Source organism: Piliocolobus tephrosceles, chromosome 1, assembly GCF_002776525.5.
Source record: "Piliocolobus tephrosceles isolate RC106 chromosome 1, ASM277652v3, whole genome shotgun sequence".
Classification (NCBI taxonomy): Eukaryota; Metazoa; Chordata; class Mammalia; order Primates; family Cercopithecidae; genus Piliocolobus; species Piliocolobus tephrosceles.
Window position 1 is genome coordinate 177333218 of NC_045434.1, and position 13425 is coordinate 177346642.

The 13425-nt window shown below is 40.5% G+C and overlaps 1 protein-coding gene across 2 annotated transcripts in view; it reads left to right on the top strand.

Annotated features, from left to right (window-relative positions):
* EIF2B3 (eukaryotic translation initiation factor 2B subunit gamma) overlaps positions 1-13425 on the top strand; it is a 146493-nt gene that overhangs the window by 55637 nt on the left and 77431 nt on the right. For both annotated transcript variants that reach the window (XM_023221430.1, XM_023221431.1), the window contains exon 5: positions 10595-10706. In XM_023221430.1, coding sequence (XP_023077198.1) covers positions 10595-10706 — 112 coding nt within the window. The remainder of the gene's footprint in view (positions 1-10594; positions 10707-13425) is intronic.

Below are 13425 nucleotides of genomic sequence, written 5' to 3' on the forward strand. Positions count from 1 at the left end.
TTGTTAAGAGCACAAGGTCTAGAGTTCAGACTGGGTTTCAGTACTCAAAAGCTGTGAGATTTTGGGCAAATTACCTTGATCTTCATGAATTTCATTTTCTTCTGTTGTAAAGTGAGCCTGAATCCTTTCAGGATTTTTGTGAGAATTAAATATCATGGTTATAAGGCATGTGGCCTATTCATTACCTGAAAGATAGTAGACGCTTAATAATTTGTAATTGCTATTGTAATTTGGTACTGAAACTTAACAAATCTCATTTAATAACTTTGTAAACATTCTATATCACATATTTATTTCATGTAAAATGTCAGTGCTTTAAAAACCACAAAATATCAGAGTGTTTTTGTTTGCATTTTTACCATAATAGCTTGTAAGTTTGAAGGGAAACTCATAGTGGCAAATGTCTAGACAAGCTTCTTTGGAAGGCTCACATGTAACTTTTTTTTTGAGACAGAGTCTTGCTCTGTCGCCCAGGCTGGAGTGCAATGGCGGGATCTTGACTCACTGCAACCTCCACCTCCCGGGTTCAAACAATTCTCCTGCCTCAGCCTCCCGAGTAGGTGGGATTATGCGTGTCCACCACCATGCCCAGCTAATTTTTTTTTTTTTTTTTTGTATTTTTAGTAGAGACAGGGTTTCACCATGTTGGCCAGGCTGGTTTTGAACTCCTGATCTCAAGTGATCCACCCGCCTCAGCCTGCCAAAGTGCTAGGATTACAGCCGTGAGCCACCACACCCGGCCCACATGTAACTTTTCTAGTGATTCAAACAGCCCTGTGTTTCTAGCATTTTCTAGAAAGTACCAACTTTTGGGGAAAAAAAATTTTTTTCTCAGGAAAAAATGGACAAGTTAGAAGTGTAAGCAAGACCCAGAAACCCAGCTAAGGCCGTGCTGGGAAATGGGGTTCTAAACTCTGAGAAACCTCATTTCCTTTTTTTTTCAGCAGTAGATACCATTATTATTCAGCCACTGTTTCACCATTGCTTGATACTACTTCCTGAGTGAAAGGGTGAAGAGATCAGCCTACCACAGTTACTGGGTATGTGTTATGCCAACTCTTGAACTAGGCACCAAGGCTATAGAAATGGAAAAAAAGCCCAAAATGCCACAATATCCCTCCCTTCAAGGAGACACAAACAAGTGTTCATTGTACTCTCCCCAATCATAGGGCATTTTAAGAAACCTGGAACCTGATGGGGAAAATTAGATTAGCTATTGTGTTTTTAAAAGAATTTACGGGCCGGCCGCAGTGGCTCACGCCTGTAATCCCAGCAGTTTGGGAGGCCAACGCGGGAGGATCATTTGAGGTCAGTAGTTTGAGACCAGTCTGATCAACATGGTGAAACCCTGTCTCTACTAAAAATACAAAAAAATTAGCTGGGCATGGTGGCGCATGCCTATAGTCTCAGCTACTCGGGAGGCTGAGGCAGGAGAATTACTTGAACCCACGAGGCGGAGGTTTCTGTGAGCCAAGATTGCGCCACTGCACTCCACCCTGAGCAACACAGCAAGACTCCATCTCCAAAAAACAAAAAAGGAATTTATAAAAGCCTCTCATCTGTAATTGTTTACCTTCACAAACATCAAACAGTAAAGGCAACACATATGAAGAGAATTTCAGTGATACCATATATACATGTATGTCTTAAACTTGCAATAATATGTAAAAATAATTTGTTTTCCATCCCTTGTTAGAAACTTAACTTTCCTTTTCTCAATTTCAGTGAGAAGATAATATATTTATATTGCTTTATTGCAGATAATATGTTTATTAGGGGGCTTTTTTCCCTGTACATTCCTCTATGTAATTGTTTAATACTATTATGATTTAATGACACAAATTATTGACTATTGTCTCTATAGTCCCACTGTATCTCTTGAAATACTTGAAATAGAAAATGTTCTAGGGGCCGGGCATCATGGCTCATGCCTGTAATCCCAGCACTTTGGGAGGCTGAGACGGGGGGATCACGAGGTCAGGAGATCGAGACCATCCTGGCTAACATGGTGAAACCCTGTGTCTACTAAAAAAAACAAACAAACAAAAAAAATTAGCCGGGTGTGGTGGCGGGCACCTGTGGTCCCAGCTACATGTGAGGCTGAGGCAGGAGAATGGTGTGAACCCGGGGGGCGGAGCTTGCAGTGAGCCGAGATCGCGCCACTGCACTCCAGCCTGGGCAACAGAGCGAGACTCCATCTCAAAAAAAAAAAAAAAAAAGAAAAAATGTTCTAGGAAACTTTTATTTAACCAATTCAATTCACTGTAGTATTTCCCAAACTCCTTAGTTCTCAAAGTTATATAGCCTTGGCCCAGACTGGAATCAGTACATGTTAATGTACTTTAGAACCATGAGTGAAAACTCTTACTTGGCTCTCACCTCTTGATTGCCTTAGCTCCCTCTGCACTGACAGATGTTGGCAGGCAATTCTGAGCCAGTACAGTATTTCTTTTGCTACAGCTTTCTTCTCTTGAAGCTGTACTACCAAAAAAAACCTGTTTGGGCTTCTGGGCTTCTGTGTTAACTATTTTCTCCTCACAGTCTTCCAAATCCCACCCCATTAAAAAAAATAACTTAAAGTGGGCCGGGCACGGTGGCTCACGCCTGTAATCCCAGCACTTTGGGAGGCTGAGTGGGGTGGATCGCCTGAGGTCAGGAGTTCAAGACCAGTATGGCCAACTTGGTGAAACACTGTCTCTACTAAAAATTCAAAAATTAGCTGGACGTGGTGGTGGGTGCCTGTAATCCCAGCTATTCAGGAGGCTGAGACAGGAGAATCACTTGAACCTGGGAGGCAGAGGTTGTAGTGAGCTGGGATCACCACTGCACTGCAGCCTGGGCAACAAGAACAAAACTCCTTCTCAAAAAAAAAAGAAAAGAAAAAATAATAAAAAATTTAAAAAATAAAAATAAAATGACTTGAAATTCCCACATACTCAAATTTTTTTTTTTTTTTTTGAGACAGAGTCTCACTCTGTTGCCCAGGCTGGAGCGCAGTGGCACAATCTCGGCTCACTGCAACCTCTGCCCTCCAAGTTCAAGCGAGTCTCCTGCCTTAGCCTCCCAAGTAGCTGGGATTACAGGTGCCTGCCACTGCACCCAGCTAATTTTTTGTATTTTTTAGTAGAGACGGGGTGTCACCATCTTGGCCAGGCTGGTCTCATGATCCACCAGCAATCAGCCTCCCAAAATGCTGGGATTACAGGCATGAGCCACCACGCCCGGCCTGTTTCACTCTTATTGCCCAGGAAGGAGTGCAATGGCACGATCTTGGCTCACCGCAACCTCTGCCTCCTGGGTTCAAGTGATTCTCTTGCCTCAGCCTCCCAAGTAGCTGGGATTACAGGCATGTGCCACCATGCCCGGCTAATTTTGTATTTTTAGTAGAGACGGGGTTTCTCCATGTTGGTCAGGCTGGTCTCAAACTCCCAACCTCAGGTGATCCACCCGCCTCGGCCTCCCAAAGTGCTGGGATTACAGGCGTGAGCCCCCAAACCCGGCCATAATTTTCTAATTTACCAAGTTTTTGTTTTGTTTTTTAACCCATTTATGGCCTAACAGCATTTTGTGGACAGTTGCTCAAGATAGCATCAGTGGTAAGTGGTAAGAGCCAGAACTCGAACTCACGCCTTCTGATTCCATAACCTGTGTTTTCTATTTCTTTTTTGAATTTAGTTTTTGTCTTTATCAAAGTTTTATATGCCCCAAATTTAAAGAGTGTCTAATTATCTAAGATATAATAAGTAGCAGCCCCTCACCCTATCTATCCTCACCCTACTTAGAGATGCCACTTTCAACGTTTTTAGCTAATTTTTTGGCATTTAACTCCATATCTCCAAATAACCTGCTTTTATTTGCTGTATCTTAATTTTTTTAGCTTTAAGAATTATCTGTTCACTTCTTACTATAGAATGTAAAGATTTGGTTCTGTTCTACCACATGCTCTGCCCCCAATACGTGTATGCAACGTTGTATTCGGCCCAATTTCCTAATATAATTATTCATATTGTATTGTTAATTAACTGAATACTTTATGTTTATATTATCATGACTGTATAAATAGTATTCACAGTTGAGCCTTGTAGTATATGATTACTTTTCTCTTTCCTCCTCTTGTTTTTCCTAAAGATTGTCTTGCTTTTTCATTTGCTTGTTTTCTTTGTATTTATTACTAATTCAACCCAAGCTCCAATTCTGTGAATTTCCTCTCCTTACATTGCAACACATTAGATGTCCTCTCAATTTCAAATTCTTCAAGGTACCTCTCCTAAAGCTTGTCTAATCTGAGTTGCCCTGCTGTAGAGCTGTCATTTTAGGTTCACCCTTCGCTGTCGTATCTTGAACCTCATGTTTTCTTCTTTCTTACTTTATATCCACATTTTCTGTAGGACATATCCCCTGGAAGCCTCCTGAGATAGAGATTGTGAGAAGTAAATTTTTGAACTTTTGCATCCCTGAAAATGTCTTTATTCTGCCCACATATTTGTTTGATATTTTGGCTGGATATAAACTTCTCTTGGAAATCATATCCCCTCAGAATTTTGAAGGTTTTTGTTTTGTTTTGTTTTGTTTTACTCTCTTCTAGCTTTTCTATTAAGAAGCCCAACATCATTCTGATTCTTGATTATTTACATGAAACATTGTTTTCCTGTCTTTTTCTTGGGATGGGAGGGGGAGCTTGTAGGATCTTTTTGTTTCCAAAGTTCTTCAAGTGTAAACACTTAAAATCTACTCTCTTAGGAATTTTCAAGAATACAATACATTGTTACTAACTAGTCACCAGGTTGTGTTAGGTCTCTTCATGAACTTATTCCTCCTATCTAAGTGAAGTTTTGTATTCTTTGACAAAGGTCTCACAATAGTTTTTTCTTTGTTTGTTTGTTTGTTTGTTTGATCACATGGTATTCCCAAGCAGACTTCCATGCAAGTACTAACTAGGCCTGACCCTGCATAGATCTGATGAGATCAGATGCCTTCAGGGTGATATGGCTGTAGACCCCTCACCCCCACCCGATAGTCTAAGTTTCTAGTTTCTTTTTCTTGTCTTACTGTGCTGGCCAGGACCTCCAATAAAATTGTGAGTACAAATGATGCTAGTTGGCACCCTTTTCTCATTCCTGATTTTAAAAGGAATATTTTCAACATCCCTCCAGTTAAAATGATGTTTATTACTATAGGTGTGTGTGTTTGTTTTGAGACAGTCTCTCTCTGTCATCCAGGCTAGAGTGCAGCGGCACAGTCTTGGCTCACTGCAACCTCCGCCTCCTGGGTTCAAGTGATTCTACTGCCTCAGCCTCCCAAGTAGCTGGGATAACAGGCATGTGCCACCACGCCCAGCTAATATTTGTGTTTTTGGTAGATATGAGATTTTACCATGTTAGCCAGGCTGATCTCGAACTTCTAGCCTCAAGTAATCCATCTGCCTTGGCCTCCCAAAGTGCTGGGATTATAGGCATGAGCCACCGTGCCCAGCCTACTATACATTTTTATAGGTACCTGTCATCAGATTGAGAAAGTTCCTTTCTAAGTTCTGATTTATCAGGAGTTTCTTGGCCTAAGTATATAAATTTTATCAGATGCTTTTTCTGCATCTATCAAGTGGTTATATGGTTTTTCTCTGATGGTGTGATGATGATACCTGGGATAAACCCAACTTGGTCATGGCTTATTATCCTTTTACACATTGTATTAATTGTTACTACATAACAAACGTTCCTAAACTCTAGTGGCTTAAAACAACAAACATTTACTTGCTTATGAGTCTGTAGGTTGGCAGTTTGGCCTAAGTGTAGCCAAAATGGCTCATCTCTGTTCAAGTGATATCAGCTCGTGTATTAACAATTACTTATAAAAGTTGCCACACATTTAACAGTTTAAAACAATACTATGAGCCAAGAATCCAGGCATGGCTTAGCTGGGTCCACCAGAGTCTTTTAGAAGGCTGCAGTCAAGATATCAGCTAGGGCTGGAGTCTCATCTGAAGGCTCAACTGGGAAGAGATTTGGTTCCAAGCTTACGTGGTTATTAGGAGAATTTCATTTCCCTCAGGACTGTTGGACTGAGCCTCAGTTTCCACCAAGCTGTTAGCCAGAAGCTACCTTCCTTTCTTTATCACTTGGGACTTTCCAGCATGGAAACTTACTTCATCAAAGCCAGCAAGGGAAAAACTCTTCTAGAAAGACAGAAGTCACAATCTTATGTAACCTAATTATAGAAGTAACATTTTATTACCTTTGCCACGTTCTGTTGGTTAGAAGCAAGTCACTAGGCCAGCCCACATTCAAGAAAAAGGGATATACAAGGATGTGAATACCAGGAGGCAACTATCATTCTTATCTTAGTCTACCGTAACTGGGCTCATTAATATGTATAGAGCCTTGGCTGGGCCCAGTGGCTCACACCTGTAATCCCAGCACTTTGGGAGGTGGGTGGATCACCTGAGGTCAGGAGTTCGAGACCAGCCTGGCCAACATGGCAAAACCCCATCTCTACTAAAATTACAAAAGTTAGCTGGACATGGTAGCACATGCCTGTGGTCCCAGCTACTTGGGAGGTTGAGGCAGGAGAATTGCTTGAACCCAAGAGGCGGAGGTTGCAGTGAGCCAAGGTCATGCCACTGCACTCCAACCTGGGTGACAGAGCAAGACCACACCTCCAAAAAAAAAAGAAAAATATATGTAGAGAGCCTCAGCCTTGACAGCTGGATTTTTCTTTTTGCCTAGTCTCTTACCATCCAGGGGGTTAGCCTAGGCTTGTTTACAAGGTAGCAGCAGCAGGTTCTAAGCATGACAGCAGAAGCTACAAAGTCTCTTGAAGCCTAAACTCAGAACACACACTGTCACTTCAGCTGCACTCTGTTAGTTCAAAGCTAGTTACTGAGCAAGCCCAGATATAAAGGATAAAGAACTAACCTTACCTTTGGATAGGAGGAGCTCCAACAAGTTTGTGAGCCTTTTTAATCTACTTGACATACTATTTTGACTTGCTAATGAGTAAATTTGCCTTTTCCTTTCTCATAATATCCTTGCCTGGTTTTGGCATCAGGATCATGCTGGCCTTATAAAATGAGTTGGAATTCCCAGCTCTAGACATAGCACCTGCCATAGGGTAGGTGTACAAAGATATTTATTGGTAGAATGAATGAATCAATGAATGAATGGATAAGCAAAATGCCTGTAGATGAGACAGAAGAATCAGTCAGAGAAGTAAAAGTCAACTAGGGGAAAAACCGTGAATACTTGAATATGACAGATGTTGTTTTTTTTTTAATAGAAGTTCAGTTTTATCTGCTTTCTTAAGTTTGTGTAGCCTTTCTTCTTAGGAAGACATTCTACAATTACCTGCTCTGCTCCCAAAGTGAAATTCATATTTTGCTAAAGCAGAACAGAAAGAAACCTTTCCAAGTTTCTATAATTTGTATCACATAGTCCCAGTTACTATGATAGCTGCAAAGAAGCAATACAAGGTGGAGGGTCTGAGAGGGAGAGAAAAGGGACTAAAGTGCAACATAGCTGAAAAATTGGCTGGCTGGAAATTATTGCTCCCAGGACATCAGTGATTCAAGGTTTCTGTGAGCCTTAGGACTTGGGTAGGGAAAGCATTCCAAATTATATCCAAAAATAACATCTCCGTGTTTCTTTTTTAAATGGCTGACTCATAATGAGACCCTTACAGACTTTGTTACATTCTCAAGTTTCCATGTAATGTATAAGTTGATATATGTCTAAACTGCTATGTGGCATTTGAAATTCTCTGCAAAATTTAGCTTCAAATTGGCAGCGTTTGCTCTTCCTTTTTTGGATTTCATTTGGTTATTGAACAAAAAACCCTAACATATTTTTTTTATAATTGTTTTTCCTCATTTATGTTCAAAGACTGCATATAAGATGACCAGACACCATCTGATTGGTGACCTTAAATACTTTCAAGTACCTGAGCTAAACATATTGCACAATTGAATAGTATATTTGGTTATAGGTATACAGGCAGCTTTAGCCAACAGTGAAACATATTCTGTTATTTAGCAGCCATTGTCAGTAGGAAGCAAATTCATCTTTACAGATCTCATTTTTCCTAGAGCTAAACTTTCTGTTTCTCCTTTATAAAGAGGTATTGAGGCATTGCTTTATTTGGTTGTTGTGAGAATTAGAGGGTGTATTTTGTTTAATTTTTAAACTTAACATTTTATTTAATTTTTTAGTTAATAACACTATTATAAATGCTTTACAAATATTAATTCACTTAATCTGCATAATAAACCCATGAGACAAACATTATTATTATCCCCATTTTATAGATGAAACTGAGGAACAGAGAAGTTAAGTAAATTGCTGTAACATAAACTGATAATTGGCTAAGCTGGGATTCATACCCAGGTGGTCTGGCTCCAGAACTTCTGTTCTTAATTATTCTGCTATTTTGTCACTATGTGAAAATGTTTCTGTAAGCTTTAGATACTGTACAGTTTAGTAGCACATATTATTAAGTATGCAACACTGTACTAGATGTTATGGGAGATATAAAAGAATCAGAAGCCTGCCTTTGAAAAGTTTATAATCTAGTTGGGGAAGAGAAGTATGACATAGAAAATAGCAATAATATAGCAGCCTGTAAGATCACTGTCTACCAAGAACTATTCACACGTAATAAAATATACACTTTTTTAAATGCCTTATACATAGCATAGAATCTACTGCCTGTAGTTAATGTTGATTGAATGTGGATGACTTTAAATAATATTATTCCCATTTTCACAGTAAGAAGACCTGGGTTATTATTGCACAGAGAAAATTCTTTTAAAAAAAAATGAAGTGCCCTAAATAAATAAAGTAACGTTACTTATTTATTTATTTATTTACTTACTTACTGAGATGGAGTCTCGCTCCGTTGCCCAGGCTGGAGTGCAGTGGCGTTATCTCAGCTCAGTGCAGCCTCTGCCTCCTGGATTCAAGTGAGTCTCCTGCCTCAGTCTCCCAAGTAGCTGGGATTACAGGCACCCGCAAAAAATCAGCAGCTGATTTTTTTATTTTCAGTAGAGACAGGTTTCACCATGTTGGCCAGGCTGGTCTGGAACTCCTGACCTCAGGTGATCCACCTGCCTTGGCCTCCCAGAGTGCTGGGATTACAGGCGTGAGCCACCATGCCCGGCCTATTTATTTATTTTTGAGAGAAGGTCTTGGTCTGTCATCCAAGCTGGAGTGCACTACAGCAGTTATGGCTCACTGCAGCCTTAGCCTCCCAGGCTAAAGGGATCCCCCGTCTCAGCTTCCTCACTATAGATGCGTGCCACCATGCCCAGCTAATTTTTTTATTATTTGTAGAGATGAGGTCTTGCAGTGTTGCCCAGGCTGATCTCAAATTCCTGGGCTCAAAGGATGCTTCTGCCTCAGCCTCCCAAAGTGCTGGAATTACAGACATGAACCACTGCCCAGCATCTCTCTTTCTTTGTAATATATATGCAATATATATAAGACCTACATGATATAATATATATAATTGTTTTCTGAGCTATCTGAGAATAAGTTGCAGATACGATTTTCCTTTGCCTTTAAATATGTCGATATGTATTTCCTCCATCTCCTCCAAAAATGATAGTCTCTAAAAACAGGAAATTACATTGGTACCATACTTCAATATACAGACTTTATTTAAACTTCACCAATTAACTTGATAATATCTTTTAGAGCAGTACAAAACAAATTTGATCACCCATGTTTTAAATACCATGGCATGTGCTATAGGACACTCATTGGTATAGTTTGCATGTTCCCCCAAAACTCATATTGAAATGTAATCCCCAGTTTTGGAGGTAGGGCCTCAGGGGAGGTGTTTGGGTCATGGGTACGGATCCCTCATGGCTTGGTGCTGTTCTTGTGATAGTGAGTGAGTTCTCGTTTAAAGGTATGTGGCATCTTGCCCCCGGCTCTCTCTTATTCCCCTCTCTTGCCATGTGACTAGCCTGATCTCACTTTAGCTTCTGCCATGAGTAAAAAGTTCCCTGAGGCTTCCCCAGAAACCTCCTGTATGTTTCCTGTATACCCTGCAGAACCATGAGACAATTATAAATTATAAATATTTCTTTGTAAATTACCTAGTCGCAGATTCTTTATAGTAACACAGAATGGCCTAACACACTTATTATGGCTCCTCTCTCATCTCAATCCTGTGGTTTTTTGTTTTGTTTTTGTTTTTTTTGAGATGGAATCTCACTCTGTCACCCACGCTGGAGTGTACTACAGTGGCACGATCTCAGCTCACTGCAACCTCCACCTCTCAGGTTCAAGTAATTCTCCTGCCTCAGCCTCCCAAGCAGCTGAGACTACAGGGCATACTACCACACTCGGCTAATTTTTGTATTTTTAGTAGAGACAGTGTTTCACCATGTTGGCCAGGCTGGTCTCAAACTCCTGACCCCAAGTGATCCACCCACCTCGGCCTCCCAAAGTATTGGGATTACAGGCGTGAGCCACTGCACCCACCCTTCAATCCTGTATTGGTTCCAAGAGCACTGAGCAGATACTCTGTTCCCTGACTTATTCATGCAGGCAGGGCAAATGGCTTTATTTGATTTTTTTTTTTCTTTTGTATGATTCAGTGGAGCAGCGTGACTTCATTGGAGTGGACAACACAGGAAAGAGGCTGCTCTTCATGGCTAATGAAGCAGACTTGGATGAAGAGCTGGTCATTAAGGGATCCATCCTACAGAAGTAAGCCCTAGGGTGTTTTCTTCTGGCAATTATCCTTGTCTTAAAACAAAATAAAACCACCCAGTGGGTGGGAAAGAGGGAATGAAAACTAGACTATACTGTGTGAAATTGACAAAAGTATGTGAATATTTTTCCCATGAGACAGGATGAAGGCTTTTCTTCACTGCATAAGCCTGTTTCCCTGTCTTTTCTTGCCAAGGTAGAGCCAAATCCTGCATAAGAGTCAGGCGAAGCAGCTGTGAGAAGAACAAGACTGTCTTTCTGACAGTGTTATAAAACCCCCTTTAAAAAAAAAAGCAGTGAAAAAAACACAACTTAAAATGTACCATTCTAACCTTTGTTTTTTTGTTTGTTTTTGTTTTGTTTTGTTTTGTTGGTTTGTTTTGGTTTGGTTTGTTTTTTGTTTTTGTTTTTCATTGTTTGAGATGTAGTCTCACTCTGTCACCCAGGCTGGAGTGCAGTGGTATAATCTTGGCTCACTGTGACCTCTGCCTCCTGGGTTCAAGTGATTCTCCTGCCTCAGCCTCCTGAATAGCTGGGATTACAGGTATGCACCACCATGCCCAGCTAATTTTTGTATTTTTAGTAGAGATGGAGTTTCACCATGTTGGCCAGGCTGCTCTCGAACTCCTGACCTCAAGTGATCCACCCACCTTGGCCTCCCAAAGTGCTGGGATTACAGGTGTGAGCCACCATGCCCGGCCCATTCTAAGTGGACTTTTTTTTGAGACGGAGTCTTGCTCTGTTGCCCAGGCTGGAATGCAATGGCGTAATCTGGGCTCCCTGCAACCTCTGCCTCCCAGGTTCAAGCTATTCTCCTGCCTCAGCCTCCCAAGCAGCTGGGACTACAGGCACCCACCACCATACCCAGCTAATTTTTGTATTTTTAGTAGATACGGGGTTTCATCATATTAGCCGGGCTGGTCTTGAACTCCTGACCCATAGTCCACCCACCTCAGTCTCCCAAAGTGCTGGGATTACAGGCATGAGCCACCACGCCAGGCCCTAACTGGCTATTTTTAAGTGAACAGTTCAGTAGTGTTAAATGTGTTCAAATTGTGGTGAAACAGATCTCAAGAACTTTCATCTTGCAAATCTGAAATTCTATACCCATCAAACAACAACTCCCCATTTTTTTCTCCCCACAAGTCCTTGCTACCTATGATTCTACTTTAAATATCTTATGTAAGTGAAATCATACAATATTTGTCATTTTGTGACTGTCTTTTTATTTTACTTATTTGCTTATTTTACTTAGCCTAATGTCCATGTTGTCCATGTTGTAGCATATAACTGGATTTCCTTTTTTTAAGGCTGAATAATATTCCATTGTATGTATGTACCACATTTTGTCATCCATTTATCTTCTTACAGACATTTGAGTTGCTGCCACCTCTTGGCTGTTGTGAATAGTGCTGCAGTGAACGTGGGTATACAGACATCTCTTTAAGACCTTGCTTTCAGTTCTTTTGGATATATATTTAGAAGTGAGATTACTGGATCATATGATAGAGAACTATGATGTTTAATTTTTTGAGGACGCTACATACTGTTTCCATGGCATTTTCACTGTTTTACAATCCCACCAAGTGGGATTAAGATCCCCAGTTTCTCCACACCAGTACTTACATGGTAACTGATCTCAGATACAGAAGGAAAAGAGACAATTCATTTGTGTTATATCAAAACAAATAAAACATCCAGGCAGAGCCGTGACTCAAGCATGAATAAGATCAAAAGAATCAGAATATCAGCTGTACAAGTATACTACAGAAAACAAAATGAAAGCAAGAAAAATGTCCTGTAAAAGACAAGCTATCCTGAAAAGAATATAACACGAAATAAAAGAAATTTTCTTAAAACTATGCAACTGCATAACCATAAAACTACTTATTAAAACGTGAATTTAATAAATAAAAGTTCAGTAATGAGATGATAAAAAAGAGGATATTACAGAACTAAAAAAAAAAGAGGATTGGCCGGGTGCAGTGGCTTATCCCTATAATCCCAGCACTTCGGGAGGCAGAGGCGGGTGGATCACAAGTCAGGAGATGGAGACCATCCTGGCTAACACAGTGAAACCCCGTCTCTACTAAAAATACAAAAATCAGCCGGGTGTGGTGGCACTTGCCTGTAGTCCCAGGTACTTGGGAGGCTGAGTCAGGAGAATCGCTTGAACCGGGGAGGCAGAGGTTGCAGTGAGCCAAGATCGCGCCATTGCACTCCAGCCTGGGCGACAGAGTGAGACTTGGTCAAAAAAAAAAAAAAAAAAAAAAAAAAACCAGGTTTAAATAATTACAGAGTTAATACATTTTAAAATAGCAAAAGAATGGAATAGACACCACTGATAATCAAATTATTGGCAAAGAGGAATGGTTTCAGATATGAGTGATCTAGGTAAAAAAGAAAATCGTTTAAGAAATTAGAATCTCTGAGGTTGGAGGATCGCTTGAGTCTAAGAGGTTGAGGCTGCAGTGAGCCATGGTTGTACTACTGTACTCCAGGCTGGGTGACAGAGCGAGACCCTGTCTCAAAAAATGAAAGAAAGAAAGAGAGGGAGAAAGAGAAGGAGGGAGAGAGGAAGGGAGGGAGGGAAAGAAAGAAAAGAAATAAATTAGAATCTCATAGAAATGAAATACAAAGATGATTAAATGTAATTAATGAATTAATGCCTCTGAATTAGAACATGGATTTCTAGAAAGAAAGAAATGAAGGGGGA